This window comes from Sabethes cyaneus, chromosome 3 (assembly GCF_943734655.1).
Source record: "Sabethes cyaneus chromosome 3, idSabCyanKW18_F2, whole genome shotgun sequence".
In the NCBI taxonomy this organism is placed as follows: domain Eukaryota; kingdom Metazoa; phylum Arthropoda; class Insecta; order Diptera; family Culicidae; genus Sabethes; species Sabethes cyaneus.
Window position 1 is genome coordinate 102,644,650 of NC_071355.1, and position 16,661 is coordinate 102,661,310.

At 40.3% G+C, this 16,661-nt stretch overlaps 1 protein-coding gene across 1 annotated transcript in view; it reads right to left on the bottom strand.

Moving 5' to 3' along the window:
* Positions 1 to 290: 290 nt before the first annotated feature.
* The window catches only part of LOC128742397 (sodium leak channel NALCN), a 76,387-nt gene continuing 60,016 nt past the window's right edge, over positions 291 to 16,661 (bottom strand). Inside the window, exons 13-14 of the mRNA XM_053838744.1 lie at positions 3,667 to 3,829; positions 291 to 833 (exon numbers count right to left, since the gene is read on the bottom strand). Of these exons, the coding sequence (XP_053694719.1) occupies positions 291 to 833; positions 3,667 to 3,829 (706 nt within the window). The remainder of the gene's footprint in view (positions 834 to 3,666; positions 3,830 to 16,661) is intronic.

Below are 16,661 nucleotides of genomic sequence, written 5' to 3' on the forward strand. Positions count from 1 at the left end.
ACAAAAGGAGTCTGCACAAACCCCCTTATTAACGTTACAACATCGGTTGGGTTATTTTTAGACACAAATTGTGCCTACTGTAGAGACCACCGACCGAGAAGTTTTGATCTTACTCGTTTTTACTTTCAGGACATGCGACATACAGAACAAGAATAAAACCGAATGTCGCACGTCGATTATTACGGTAACAGCAATATACATGACAAGACAATATACATGGCTTGCTTAGTTCAAATATTCCAAACACAATTTAACTTATTTGATGCCTATATTTTCCTATTGAAATTAATCTAAATATCTTCATCGTCACTATGTGCACATATAACTTGTTCTTGCCACCAATCATGTACCTCGAAAACCATATTAATGTGCGGATGACCGATTTTTCCTCCACTGCTTTGCTGAATCTCGGTATTGTGGACCAAATGGTGGTAATGTTGATGCAAAGTATGGCCATGATTAATTTCGTGTATTTGGGAGATAGTTTTACTATTAGTAGTAGATTGGCGAGGAGATTTTTTCTTGGTTAAATATCGGTCTTTTTCGTTCTTTGCCTGAGGATCGGAAAGCGTTGGCGCTAAAAATTTTCGACCGCTGCTACTCCCGGTTGAATCGGATCTGTTGAGAATATTTTGACTTTTTTTGCGGTTTTTGGCATTGTTTTCGATTTCCTTTGCAGTTTGTTCAGCTGATTCTGACTCGAGGCTCACCTCTTTATGTAGAACCTGTTCTTCGGTTTGATCTTGCTGTTGATTCTGCTGCTGCTGCTGTTGTTGTTTTTGTAAACTATCGTTGGTTGCTCGCAATCCAGCAATCAAAGAATTTTGTTGTTTCTGAAAATAATTTGGTATGTTAATTAAGATAAAATTTTCAAATTAGTTCACTCCAAACGGATATTTGCATTTGCTTTAAAACGCTGTATTTCTAATTTTGTTTTCAAATCGAATTTAAAAAAATGGCAACACTGGTGCTAAAAAATACTATTGTTTTCGAATTCCGTGTGGGCAATTTTCTTCGAAAATGTGAAAATAGTGTCCTTCTAGACGTAATATTCCTAGAAGCAATATTTCTAGACGTAATATTTTAAAGTTGCTTTACATCGAGGTGATGTGTCTTGTTTGTTCGTGTTAAGTTGTTCTTACGTTAAGCAAAAAAGTCAATTTATAAGTTTACATCGAGGTATTACTGTAATACATTCCAGGACTACATCTAACTTGGCTTTTGATCTGGTCTTCTTTTTATAAATGAGCTATCAGCTCTACTGCCACCTGGGATCTGGCTGTCGTTCTTTTTATGCCGATGATGTAAAAATCTTTACAGCATTCAAAATGGATTCTGATTGCATTCAATTGCAATGCGCAGTGGATAAATTTGAAGATTAGTGCTCGAGTAACATGCTTTCCGTCAGCATCTCAAAATGGTTCACCATCTCCTTTCACCGTAAAAACAAACCTGTAGCTCAGCCACGTAGCCAGGGGCGGGTGGCCTTGGGGGCCTTGCCTCCCCCCCGAAACATTTTGGCTTACATTTTAAAAAAAATTTAAATGCAGAATAACAATACACCAAGCTAAAACTGTAGCACAAGTATATTTTTGATGAGTGGTCCTTTGAATAACAATATAACCATCATCGTTTTGAATCTGTCATAATCTGAAAATTCCGCTTTTTTTTCAAACATCACCAACGTAAGCTCCGGATGCGGATATCGACTCGGACCATTACCTACATATGCAGTACATGTGCGCTTAGACCTATGGATGATTTATGCCTTGCGACAAAGCCGCCCTTCTCGGTTAAACATTCGGCAGATAAACAATCCGCCAGTTGCCGAAAACTACGCGCGCGTGGGGATGAAGCTCTACCTTCTTCTGTGGCGCTCGATGCTTCTACCGTCGAAAACGGATGCAGTATGATGCGCTCGGCCGTCAACGAGGCCGCAACCGCGGTGCTAGGAGTGGAAACCTCGAGTGCACGAAATGATTGGTTTGACGGGGAATGCCAACAAGCGATAGAGAGGAAAAAAGAGCTTGGAAAAACTATCTAAGCATATCAACGAGAGAGAATTTGACCAAGTATCGACGAGCGCGGAATGAGTTGACCATGATCTGAGGAAGAAAAAGCGCCAGAAGGAGGACAGATATCGTGAGGAGCTGGACCAACTATTCCGGGCGCAAGTTTTATGAGAAGGCGAATCAATTTCGTAAGGGGTACGCACCTAAACCTGTCATGTGTAGGGACGAGGGAGGGGATCTAATCACAAATGAGCGCGAGGTGGTAGAGAGGTGGAAGCAGTATTTCGATGAGCACCTCAACGGCGATATAGCAACAGAAGTTTACCTCGGAGTGCCTACGAACGACAACAGCGTGCTGGCTCCCGATCTCGAAGAGATCCGGCGAGAAATTCCTCAGCTGAAGAATAGGACTACCGGTCTGATTAGCGCTTTGTACCTCGTCAGCTTTGTGCAGCGTGTGCTCCTTGATTGAAGCATCTTGCGGAGGAAAAAGTAGGTTCGATGCTCGAAGTCTTTAAAAATCCTGTAAAACATCCTTCTCAATAGATTACTGATTAGCAGAAATTCTATTATACGCAAACTTTTGTAAGCCATTAGAAAGTTTCTTGTGTTACATGAATACTTAGTTAAATTAATTAATTAATAAATTCGAAAGAAAATTCTGTAACATAAGCATTAAACATATTTCTTAAACAAATGGTTTTCTGCATAATAACTTGGCCTCCCTTCAGAGGCGAGTGAACCTCTTAGGTTTAAAACTTCTCTAATTAAAAAAAATGGCTTGACCCCCCCCAAACGAAAATCCTGGCTACGTCACTGCTGTAGCTTTTAGCTACAACATGGCAGGAAAAAAGTGAAAATATGGCAGCACATGTGTTACAATGCGACTTTTATATTTCTAATCTTAGTTCTGTCCTGGATAGCTCACTAACTTTCCGTATACACTATAACGACATAATCTCCAGAGCCAATAAGCAACTTGATTTTGTTTTCAAAATCGCTATGAAGTTCCATGACCCGTACTGTTTTCGATCGTTGTAATAGAATCATTTTACAAGATAATTACTACAGAGAGCAGATCAAAACCAGATCGATTAGATTTTTTCCCAATCTTTGTTTGTTTCTTAAAATCCAAGTTGATATATCTAACATAGCCTTTTCCAGAATCGAAAGAAGTTTAGGCTATGTCAGATTTTTTTTTTGTAAACCACCTCTGCCCCCGTCCAGAATACATTTCTGGCTACGCCCATGGCATAAAAAAAATCGAAAACCTCGATTGTCGATTGTCAGTTTTCAAAAATCTTAAACTGGAATAATTAAATTAAGTTAAATTAAGCAACTGGAACTTTACACAGGATGTTTTTTTGTGTAATTTAACATTTTGCATAAAGTCCCGTTTGAAAATTCGAGATGACCATTTTCTTTGACATTCTTTTGAACATGTTTGGTTTGAAAAGCATCACTACTTGCATTAAGCCCTGGTATACACACAAGTCTCTTTTTACACGTTTTTATGATTTTTGAATTAACGCAATTTTTTAAAATGGTTTTTACGTGCCACGTGTCCCTCGTGTAAAAAACTTTGAGTGTATATTGAATCGTTCAAACACTGCCATCCGCAATGACCCATCGTAAATTTTGAGATCAAACCTACCGTAATGTTATTGGCTCGAATTTTCTTTAGACATCCTTCAAGCCATGTACGTATAGTTTGTTTGGCTACTTCTTCTTCAATTATGTATTCAAACTCCTCTCGTGCCAACAATTCTTCCAGCTGGAGTGCTTTCCTTATATCGACCGAACGATATGACAGCATGCTGTTGAAAAATAAAATATATTCATGAGTTGGACGTTTCCCTAATATGTACATAGTTGTAATTTTATTTGTAATTATATGTGCTTAAAGAGTTTACCGCTTTTATGTGATTTAACCTAAAACTGCAATGCTAAAATTGTTACAGTAAGGACACCAGAACTTTATATAAGATAAAATATGATATTTATGGCTTATGATTCTAGCATTTTAATTACGAAAACTGCAATGCTAAGAAATTCCAGGTAATGAAGGGCACTTTTCAGCAAAAATTATGATGATAACTTTGTTACAAACTTTAAAATAAAGACCCAAGAGACTGTCGACTACTACATCGCATAGTGGGACCATTCTGGAAGAAGACGGTCAAAAGTTTTTTTTCGTTTTTCCTGACGTTTTCGAGCTTAGGTGTCTTCGGAGAAGTTTCTTGGAAAAGTATTCTATATCTGTTGACATTTTTATACGATTAGATATTAAGGGAATAACACATTTGAAAAATTAACTTGTTTTAGGAACTAGATAGTATGTTCATGAGTTCGGCAAAGTTGTAGTACTTTGAATTTCATTAAACTTTGCCGAAGATATTAAGTCTCTGCATCATATGGTTTACGAGATATAATTGACTTTCTTGTGACCCCCTTCAAATCAGTTTATTAAACTTTTTGTACACAAAACCTCATCTAATAGGTTTGATATGTTCTACAAACTTTTTGATACTATTGAATACATAACTTTCGAGGATATGTAAATGTCGTATGTTGCTTTATTTGCTTTAAAAACCGATTTGAAGCATAAATTTTACCGCTTTAACAAGTATTTTTTTTCGTAAATAGGCACCTACTGGCAGCTAAAGTTAGCATCGCTTGAACCGCCATAGAATATAGTATAACTTACTTACTTAGGTGGCTTGCCGTCCTAAGACAAAGCCTGTTGAACAAATTTTCTCCATGTAACTCGGTTGAGGGCTATCGCTCTCCAATTCTTCGGACACCGAGTACTCTCCGCCAGATCTCGCTCCACCTGGTCTAACCATTTTGCTAGCTGCGCTCCTGGTCGTCTTGTTCCTACCGGATGTGAGGCGAACACCATCTTTGCAGAGTAGTCCGGCATTCTTGTCACATGCCCTACCCATCGTATCCATCCAGCTTTAGCCAACTTCTGGATACTGGGCTCGTCATAGTTCATGGTTCATTCTCCGCCTCCATACTCCGTTCTCCTGTACGCCGCCGAAAATCGTTCTTAGCACTCGTTCGAAAACTCCGAGTACTCGCAAGTCCTACTCGAGCATTGTCCATGTTTCATGCCCGTAGAGAACAACCGGTCTAATAAGCGTTTTGCACAGGGCGCACTTTGTACGGGGACTTAGTCTGCTCGACCGCAATTGCTTGTGAAGTCCATAGTATGCACGACTTCCGCTGACAATACGCCTCCGAATCTCCCGGCTGGTCATTGTCTCATTGTCCGTCGTCGTTACCAGTGAGCCAACCCAGGTAACCAATAAGCATTTCCAATACAATTTAAATGCAAGCCAATAAGCATTTAAGTTGTCTTAAATGCTATTTTGGCAAAATATGCGGCTACTTTACTACTAGCCCTCTTATAGTGCTGACAATGCTTGTTTGCAGTTAGTTACCGACTTTGTCGGACTTAGTTATACTTTTTTTAGACGTATTTACCTTTAACCCAATCTTTTCTGCTTCGAGCTTTAGTCTGGTGTACTGTTCAGCCACCGCCACAGATGTTCTGCCGATAATATCCATGTAATCGGCAAAGCAGACGAATTGGCTCGATTTGTTGAATATCGCGCCCCGCGTGTTGACATCCGCTCTGTTCATAACACCTTGTAGCGCTGCGTTGAACAGCAGGCATGAAAGATCATCACCTTGACGAAGCCCTCTGCGTGATTCGAATGAACTTGACAATCCACCCGAAATCCGAACACGACACTGTGTACCATCCATCGTAGATTTATTCAGTTTGATGAGCTTCTTGGGGAAGCTGTTCTCGTCCATGGGGATGAATATTAAAATGTATTTTGAGACATTCCGGAATATTCGTTTTCGGTCCTACCGGAACTCAAAATTGGTCGAGTCCAGGTATTCCGGATATTCCAGAATGTCTAGATCCGAATATCCACTCAAGAATACATATTGAAAAGTCTTGATTTTCTAACCTTATTTGGCATTATTCAGCAGAAAATTTTAAAATGACCAACTTTGAGTTGCGGTAGAATCAACGACAGATATTCCGAAATATTCAGGTGGGCTCAAAATTTATTCACATGTCCACCCAAGAGCTCGTGTTGTAAAATTCTGTGCTTTGATGTCCCATTTGCCATATTTCCGAAGAAAATTTGAAATGGCCAGTTTTCAGTTCCGGTAGTACTTTAAACACATATTCCGGAGTGTGGAGTATAAAGCAGCAGGATTATTTGGAGATTGGTTTTTATTTATTTATCTATACTAGTCTTCGAAATTTCGTACAGACAGTGCTTAGTAATTACTTATTCTAAGTTTGAAGGTAGTCCGAGTAACATTAAAATCATAATCGTCAGAAACAGTATTAAATACACGACAACATACGTCAAATGGATTGTTTCGAGCGAACTGAGTACGGTGCAATGGAAGCCTAAAGAAATCAGCTCGCCGAGTATGGCTTGGTGGAACGTTAAATCGAACTCGACTTAGGGCTGTCGATATTACCCCCTGGAAGATCAAAGATGAATAGTCGTTGCAGCAAAGTTCTCCTATTCGCCTACGTTGGCAGACGTATCAAAGCGTGACCATATGAAATTGATGATCTGTCTTCGTTAGGCAGATTTCTAGTTTTATTGCATCTGCTACCCATGACGTCAAAAACCCTATTTCTTGATGTCGGTGACCTAAAGATAAAAATACAAATTTTATTAAAAAAAGTTTTTTTTGGCTCTTTTGAGCATTAGACTTTTTGGTCTTTAAAAACTGTTGAGTACCGGTATTACCAGTACCGATGCTCTCAATACCGAAATACCGGTTCTTACGATGTCTTACTGATGTCGGTACTCCCAACCCTATTCCCGAGGTACATGTTCGGGTAATGTAGTCACAGAACAGACCTCATACCTCTAGACAAGTAGAGGCGCTAGTGTGCCCATTGTATTCCTGGGAAATCATCTTCAGCAAGCAGCCAGCACTTTCTGAGCTACAAGTGTCAAAAGTATGTTTACGTTTACCAAAAACAGCTGTTCGGTGTCGGTGCTTGCGGAATAGTGCGAATCGTCTAGACGGATTCTTTTTATCAAACACTCGACCGTGTTTAAATTTAATTTCTATCTATTTCGAAATCGCTGTGGGTGCCGGGAGCAGCTGCTGGTGTTGGAATAAGTACAGTCTTTGCCGTCCGCAGAGTTACCGGCTATCACGCCGAAATAGGTCGCTTAAGCAGCAGTTATTTTCATTTAGGATATTTTCGTGCTAATGTTTACTACCGAGAAGTTGCCGAATGTCTGCCCCAATCAGTTTATTGGGTTGCGGTTAAATGAAAGTACGATCCAGCGCTCAATTGTGGAAAGTTTCACCAATTCCCTAATGCTGGAAAAAAACAACAGCGCATGAAGTAGTCCACATTATTTTGTCGTATATTTGAAGGTATGTATCAGCTAACCGGTAAAAATCTGCTGCAAATTGTGGTGCAGGACGTTATCGACTCGACAATTGAAAGCACTTGCAGTTTGTCCGCATCCATTCGGGACTCAATCCGTTTCGAACAGACTTATAAAACGATGCCGCCGGACCCGCTTACCGTTTAGATAATCAGCAGCCACGTCTGCAGCTGACTACGTAGTATTTTCGCACCATTTTTCGCAAGAAGAATCTTCAAGCGTGTTTAACCTACCAACGCTGTATGATTGTTATTGATCTGCACAAGTTAAATGTAAACAAGTTTGACATTTGTAGTACAGTGCATAGCAAAACAGAACATAACCTGTAAATAACCAGCGATGCCAGCGCCAATACTTGTCTATGGACTATGAGGTCTGTTAGTCACAGCGATTAGAATCACCAGTTTGAAGCAAGCGAGTTACACTTAACGCGTCAGCAATCACTTTTATAAAATGGGCGACAATTCCAGCACTCTGTCACAGTGCGACCGTTCCACTTCGTGGTTTACCGGAAACTGTTCTGATCTTGAGAGTATTTTAGTGTGCTTAGCCTGGAGAGTTCTTATAGATAGTCTCTTTTGAGAACTGCTATAATCTTGTTAGTACATTTTTTACTGCAGATGCATTGGCTGCTTAATAATAGGTATTGCACTGTGGGAAAATTGTGCGCATTTTGTCGGCATAAGTTCGAAGTGTAACAACTTACATATTCCCAGAAGGCAGCACACAGAGAGTTGTTACAACAGTCGAGCCGATCACCCTTTTTTAGATGGGACAATAAAACTGCTCTCATTCATTTCATCGGTAACTTCTTTATTAGGTCGGATTTGTAAAACACTGTTGGTATTCTACAACCCGCTTTCTAGTTGAACCTCTAGGAAATCAGGTGTTAGGACACTACTGTTTTCCATAGACAATCATAGGTTAACTTCTATTTTACCTCCTTCTGTAACTTCGTATTGATGTGAAGCACTACTTCCATAGGTCAACCATTTTGCGCTCGTTTGTGATCAGATTCCTCTTTCATAGCGGTTGTTTTTTTACAATCGCCATAGGGAACGGTAGAAGAAAGTAATGAAACAATGGTGTTTATAGTATCTCAGGAGAGACAAGGCGTGAAGGGGAAAAAGTAGGTAAGGGAGACTCATTGAAGCAACGCTTAGTTAGTTTGTGTATCGTTCCTTTTTACTCAAGCGGGGGCTCTGCGGCTCAAATTAAGCTGTAAGGCTTCGTACACAAATTACGTAACGCTTGGAGGGGAGGGAGGGGGGTCCAGTTTGCGTTACTTTTTGTTACATAGGGGGGAGGGGGAGTCCGAAGAATAGTTACGTAACAAAATTATGAATACCAAAAAACAGCTGCAAAACGAAGAAAGGACGTGTTGATGGTGTGAAACAGTGAATTGATTTAGACTGATGGAGATTCAGATTTAAAATTCTAGTTTGTGGCTTATTTGTTATTTGTTATTTATTAATTATTTCATCCGACTTATCATAGTCTTAATGAATAAAGAATATGGCTGGGAAAAGACACCTTGAAAATGCAGTTTTCAAAGCGGCGCAATAACCCAGCATCTTTTATGCACATAGTTACATTGATATAACGCTTAACAACTAAACACACTTTACAATGATTTGAATGAACAGAAAACAGCACTAGACACTAACACTAAAAATTAAAATTACTGTCATTTTCACTATATGCCAAAGCAAGTCGACGGATGGGTTCATGTTGACCATAATTCGTGCGATGAACGTTTACCCGTAGAAGACGTAAATGACGTTGCGGGCGCAGAGGACAATATATCTGGAGCATTGCGAGGATGCTGGGACAATCGTAGCTACCGGTCAGGATTTTGTTGGCCATTTGAGATATTATATCCTTGCGTCGCTGTTCGAGGGGTTTTATTCCAAAAAGAATGCAGAGATCGTTATACGGTGGTAAGCTCTCGGGATTTCTCCATGGCAGGGTGCGGCAAAGACGATGAATAAAACGTTTTTGAATACGTTCAATACGTTTCACCCAGATGTCGTAATACGGGTCCCAAATAACGCAGGCAAACTCCAGAATTGAGCGTACCAGCGAGCAATAGAGGGTCAGCAAGGTTCCATGATCCTCAAAATCTTTTCCAATTCGGAAAATTAAGCCAAGTTGCCGATTCGCCTTGTTAATGATCATGGAGTAATGTTGTCTGAATGTCAATTGAGCATCCAGAATAACACCTAGATCCATAACAATTTCCTTGCGTAATAGGGATATTCCATCAACGTGATAATCAAACAATAAAGGCTGTTTTTTGCGGTGAAAGCTCATGGCAGTGCATTTGGCGATGCTTAATGTCAAAAAGTTGCGGTGGCACCATTCAGCGAACAAAACAATTAACGCTTGGAGTCTGAAGCAATCATCGTAGCTTTGAATAACTTGGTAGATTTTTGTGTCATCGGCATACAACTCTTATGAAGACGATCCCACTACATTTCCAAATATTGTTATTGCGCTGTATAGCACGTCTCATTTGCTATAGCGCACTACTTCCGACACTAGGTTTAATGTATGGTACGGAAGAAAAATCGTTTACCGTTTTTCCAGAAGTCCAATTTATTGCTGGCGACACAATGTTATGGTTGAAAACCAATTGACCTCAACATGGATCAGTGCCTGATTGTTGTTTTTAACATGATTTTGTTCAATTCATTAAAATAAAAAATTACACGATTTATGTGAATTTTTTTCAATGTCAAGGGGGGAGGGGGTTTGACCAACGTTACGTAACTTAATGGGGGGGTTATGCCAAGCGTTACTTATCGTTACATAGGGGAGGGAGGGGGTAAAAAATCTGGATTTTTTGCGTTACGTAATTTGTGTACCACGCCTAATGGGAGCCAATTATATTATATATACTTCTCGAATCCGGTTATAATTGGTTCCCATTATAGCTTGGTTAAAAGGAATGTAATACAAACTTACCATGCGTTGCTTCAATGACCCTCCCTTACCTAATTTTCCCGCTCTTTTCCCTTCACGCCTTGTCTTTTGAGATACTATAAACTAGACTGAACAGACGTCCCGGACTATGTGCGACTGTCCCGGATTTGGATTGCTTGCCCCAGACCACTAAACGTTCTGGAAAGTGTCCCACATTGATTAATTTTTTAATTGAAACAAATTTTAAAGGATGAAACGTAGGTAATTATGTTATATTTTATGAAAAAAATCGAAAGATTTCTTTCGTCGATATTTCGAACAATTTCTTTCACTATACTGTCGATACCGCTCATCTGCTGGCGCACACCTTCTTCAGTCACGGTTTTGGCCAAGCGGTACCTCAAATTCTTCATCTAACCTATAACCTATGTATCTGGTAACTGTTTATTTCATCTTCAGTTTTCGCTTCATTATCCCCCAGTATTTCAATATTGGACGGAGCACGGAGCCTTGCTGTAATGACAGCAGCCTGTCATGGGACTTAATGAAGAGTTAGAGTAACTACAGTACCGCCCCGCTAATCCGACAAATTTATAGCCGGATTAGCGAATTTCGACTTGATAATCCGACAGTCAAACTGACGTCAGTGTGAGTTTGAAATGTGGTTTTGTTTACATCCATACGTAAACAACTCCGGAAATTTTTGAAAATATTTGTAAGTACGCAATAAATATGTTTTATACGCGGTAATACTCAATTTCGTCAACAAAATACTTTGAAATTCTTAGTTAGTGTCGAAATAAGCGCAAGCATATCAGCCTATTGAGAATAGCAATGAAAATACTATAGCCATGGCAAAAGTGAACGTAGTTAGAAGCAGCACCGTGTACCATTTCCATTTAGTTAGAAAGAGTGCCATTCTGACTTTAACGGAGAAGCCAAACGAAGGTAGTGTTCGATTGAAAGAAGTCAAGTACAATACGTTTTAATTCGGAATTTTCCGGATTAGCGAGATCCGGACTATTGAGTCGTCGGATTATTGGGTGTCGGATTAGCGGGGGGATACTGTATATATAATAGAGTGGCGACACTGTCAAAATCAAGTAAACGACCTATTAAATTCAGGTGTAGGAAAGAAAAAGAAAATACGCGTTGCATATTTTCAGGGTGACATGTCACCACTCTGTATATAGTCAAGCAGAAGACCTATTAAGTTCAGTTGTAGGAAGGAAAAAGAAAATACGCGTTGCATATTTTCAGAGTACCATGTCGCTGTAGAACGACTATATGCAGTGGGAAATACTTTTAAGTAAAACACGCGGTTTAAACAAACGAGAAATAATATTTAATAACGATGTTTGTACTGACGCAGTTAACAATGAAAGAATCAATTTCGGTTAGGTTGGGATAGTTGCCACGCAGGGCGAATAAGTGTTGCTTGATGGAAAGAAGTATTGCCGCAACTTCGCTCGCACAGGGTTGAACAAGGGTTGGTGCTTGATATATTCCGACAGTCGCCACTCTGTATATAGTCACTGTTGTATATTTCCGAATACATAATCTTATCATCCGTCACAAAACACTGGTATTCACACTGGTACCAAAGGAACAGATCCATTGCCAAGTGACTTTGTTTCACGAACTTGTCGTAATTTCCGTAACCGGGCAGCATCTCTGCGCGTGTTAGGCTTCGTGCACAAATTACGTAAATCAGACTGCTCGCAGATGAGTGAAACGCAGTGCTCATATGCTATCTCATTTTCGCACACACGCGATGTTGGTGGCGAAAACATGGTTGTCTGCCGATGGGGTGGTTATATCATACAGTTTGATCAGAATTCAGAATTGACATTCCGATCAGAGTGGTTTTGTTAGGAATACAGAATTGATGCGTTTCTTGAGTTTATAAAAATAAAATAAATGAAACGAATTGTGCTTTTTTTTCAATGGTAGGGGAAGGGGGGGGGGAGGTATAGTTAACGTTACGTAATTTTAAGGGGGGGTTATGCCAAGCGTTACTTATTGTTACATAGGGGAGGGAGGGGGTCAAAAAACTACAATTTTTGCGTTACGTAATTTGTGAACCACGCCTTACTAACTAGTATCGTTGCCGATATAAGAATCTATATCAGATGGAAGTTGACTTCGCCGTGGCGCCTGTCGACCCACCCAGATACTTCCGGAATAAGTCGGTGTGTTCACTGGGCCTTAGTGGAATCAGATCATGCCCGCTGCCATGTGGTCATCGGGGCAGATTTTATGGTACTTCGTATGCCTCTAGTTCCACGTTGGTTGAAACACTCTACGTCCTCGCTGATGATAATGATGCCAATAGGCATCATGCCCGCTAAGACTCAGATTGCGTCATGTGAAACTGTGCGATATGCACTCGCCACTCCCAAGCACATGAGACCATAGGTACTTTCCAGCTTACCTAGGTAGCTTATGGTTCCTAACGTCGATGACCACACTGGCCCGTCATACCTAAGTATGGACTGGACTACATTGGCTAATAGCCTTCGCTTGCTATCATTTACCGCAGAGCTATCATACGAGACAATGCAGAAATAGCTGTGGAAGCCCTCTTGCATGCATAGTCGACACGGAACTTGAGCTTATCGTCGACCATGACTCCCAGGAGTTTTAAGGACCGCGTTGACGTAATAGTGCAGTCCCCGACGCTGATCTTTGCTTACTGCACCGACTTACGATTGTTCACCAAAATAACCTCCGTTTTGTTATGCGGTTTCCTGGAGCGCATCCAATTTTCAACAATGTTTATAGAGTGGGCAGCCTACCTATCTCTCTGATAGATTCACCGTAGACTTCCAAGGTGATGTCGTCCGCAAAGCCGACAATCACTACCCCTACCGGGAACTTCAGCTTCAACACCTCGTCATACGTGATGTTTCACAACAGCGGATCCAGTATGGAACCTTGCGGAACCCCTGCGGTGATTGGAACGCACTTCTGACCCTCCTCCGTGTTGCAGTATAGCACACGATTCTAGAAATAATTTTCAGAATCATGTACAGCGACACCGGCACTTGGACATTCCGAAACGAGTTGTCTACGGAGTCCCAACTAGCGCTATTAAACGCATTTCTCACGTCGAGCGTGACAACTGCGCAACAGCGGATACTCGTCCTCTTACGCTGGATTGCCACCTCGGCTATCTTAGTGACACACAAGATGGCATCCATCGTAGATTTACCTTTACGGAAGCCGAATTAGTTCCTTGACAGATCGTTTGTACCCTCCGTGTACTGTACGAGTCTGTTAAGGATAACCCTCTCTAGCACCTTGCCGGTAGTATTGAGCAGACAGATCGGCCTATATGACGAGGGGACACCCGAAGGTTTTCCCGGCTTCGGCAATAGGACCAGGTTCTGTTGCTTCCATCTGTCCGGGAAGTGGCCATCTTCCAGGCATCTACTCAGTACTGCCTTGAATAATTCGGGAGCCTTCAAAATAGCTGCTTTAATGGCCAAATTCGGGATTCCGTCTGGTCCCGGTGCCTTGCTCACCTTTAGGGATTTAGCGATCTCAATGAGTTCCTCGTTCGTGACCGTTGCTTCCTCCCCGACCTCTAAACCGCCGTCGCCTACATTACTTTGGATGTTCGGAATGGAGGCCGACCGTCTTACGCTATGGTCTGAGATACTGAAACGTCGGCTGTGGGACGATTCAGCGGCCCGAGGCCAGGGCCTTGGCTTGTGGCGAGGAGAGAGGCCCTCGATGATCTGCTTCAGCATCCCTGGTGATCGCTCTGCGGGCGCCATCACGCCCTTGGTCTTTGCCATTACGACCCTGAAGGCATCACCCCACGGGTTCGTATTGGCACTAGCACATAACCTTTCAAGCAGGCTCGTTTACTAGCCTTTATCCCCCTTTCAAGCGCTCCGCTTGTGACAGTACCTCAACCAAATGATAAGCGTTCGGGTCGAGCATACCGCGATGTGTGTGTGTGTCTGTTTGTGTGTGTGTGTGTGTCTGTTTGTGTGTGTGTGTGTGTCTGTTTGTGTGTGTGTGTGTGTGTGTGTGTGTGTGTGTATGTGTGTGTGTGTGTGTGTGTGTGTGTGTGTGTGTGTGTGTGTGTGTGTGTGTGTGTGTGTGTGTGTGTGTGTGTGTGTGTGTGTGTGTGTGTGTGTGTGTGTGTGTGTGTGTGTGTGTGTGTGTGTGTGTGTGTGTGTGTGTGTGTGTGTGTGTGTGTGTGTGTGTGTGTGTGTGTGTGTGTGTGTGTGTGTGTGTGTGTGTGTGTGTGTGTGTGTGTGTGTAATGCTTTCAATCTCACTCACTTTTCTCGGAGATGGCTGGACCGATTTTATTGATCATCAAGGTCTAGGTGTCCCATAGGTCGCTATTGAATTTAGTACTTATCGGACATTTAGTTCAAAAGTTATGTATAAAAATACGAAAAATATGGTACCTCATTATCTCATAGGTCCCTTAACCAATTTCAACAAAATTGATTGCATATCAGAGGGGAGCCTTTCAAGACATAAACTTCCAAATTTTATGACGAATGGATTTGTGGTTTAAAAGTTACATAAAGAAATGTGGAAAAAAGTTTTGAAAACATATTTTTGTAATATATAAGTATTAATTCAATGAGATCTATCCTAAATTTATTATTATTTGAAAATTACTATTGAGATCTATCAAACGAAAATGAGTTATTGAAAATCGGACGATCCATTCAAAAGTTATTCAAACTTTGAGTGAGTAGCACCGTATATTAAACCCTTATAACGTGTAACATGAAAATATATCAATCAAATTTGGATTGTATTCAATGTATGTATGATGTATGTGTGTCTGTAAGCATGTATGCGTGTATGTATGCATGTGTATGTGTGTATGTGTATCTGCTTACGATTTGCAATGTTGAAATTTGCATCGAAATACAAGAAAAATGAGAAACATGTCAACTGTTTGACGTAGAATTAGTAGAATACTAAACATGAAATTAAACAAAAAAAACTTTTTCCGATTAAATTCCACTATTAATATTTATTCGCAACAGATACGTATTTCGCTTACGACTTTCAGGCTTCGAAAACAGACACTGAATCAATAGATACTAGAGCTTAGAAATTTTATATGAAAAACGGGAAGAAAAGGTTGCTAGTCAGCCACGTAGCCAGAAGGGGGGGCCCGGGGGCCCAATTTTGATTTTAACTGTTTTATATGCATATTTTTTCGTTTAGAACTACAATACATCAAATGTATTGTAATGTATTATATTTGTAAGCAGTAAGATATGCATGTAACGTATTAGGAGCCAAGATAGGGTTCCTGGCCCCCACCTCTGGCTACGTGGCTGTTGCTAGTAATTTTGTACGATGTATTTTCATTAGTGACACTTTAAAATACTGAAGTCTTATGTCATGTATCATGTTTTAATAAATAAACCAAAATTGACAAGCACTAGAAATCATATCGATCATATTTTCCATTCTCAAGCATGTTTATGGCGCTTCTTTTGCACTATGTTTTGATCTCATACCGTTTTCTAAGCCCTCTAAAGAACTATATCGTAAAAACGATGCGACCTAGCTAATAACTATTTTTCATGCAAATACATCCAAAGGAAGCTCAAGTTGATTTTCATGCAAAAATAATTATCTGAAGGAGCTCCAACTAAGAAAAAGTTCAATTTTTCGTTTTTTATATCTAACTATGTTGACCCATCGTGGCTAGCCACGATACCAGAACCATTGAAAATGTAATATACCATTCAATAGGACACCCAATTCTTTTTTCACACGGGGGATGCGTCTCGTTTAAAAAAAACCGTGCAAAAATAAATCGTGTTATTTCGAGAAACTGTGTAAAAAAAATCCGTGTTATTTCGAGAAACCGTGCAAAAAAAGTCGTGCAAAAAAAATTCCGCGTACTAGAATCCGTGTAAAAAAAGAATTGGTTGTGCAACTGTTGTTGGTGAAATTTTAGAAAAACCGTGTTATTGTGAGAAACCGTGCAAAAAAGTCGTGCAAAAAAATCCGTGTAAAAAAAATCCATGCAAAAAAAGAATTGGGTGTACGTATATAATTTATTAGTCAAATATCGCAAAAAATAGTATCGTTCTATTAATTGAAACACATGTAATCTACCAACGAAACAAAGGGTGTTTAGATATAAAGTGTAAAAATCTACGAATTGTGAGGAACGTGCTACTCGAGGCAGAACATTTTGAAGAAGTACTCAATTTTAGAACCTAGATAAAATTTAAAATCGGTCTCGCCAATACTATTATTGCAGTAAATAT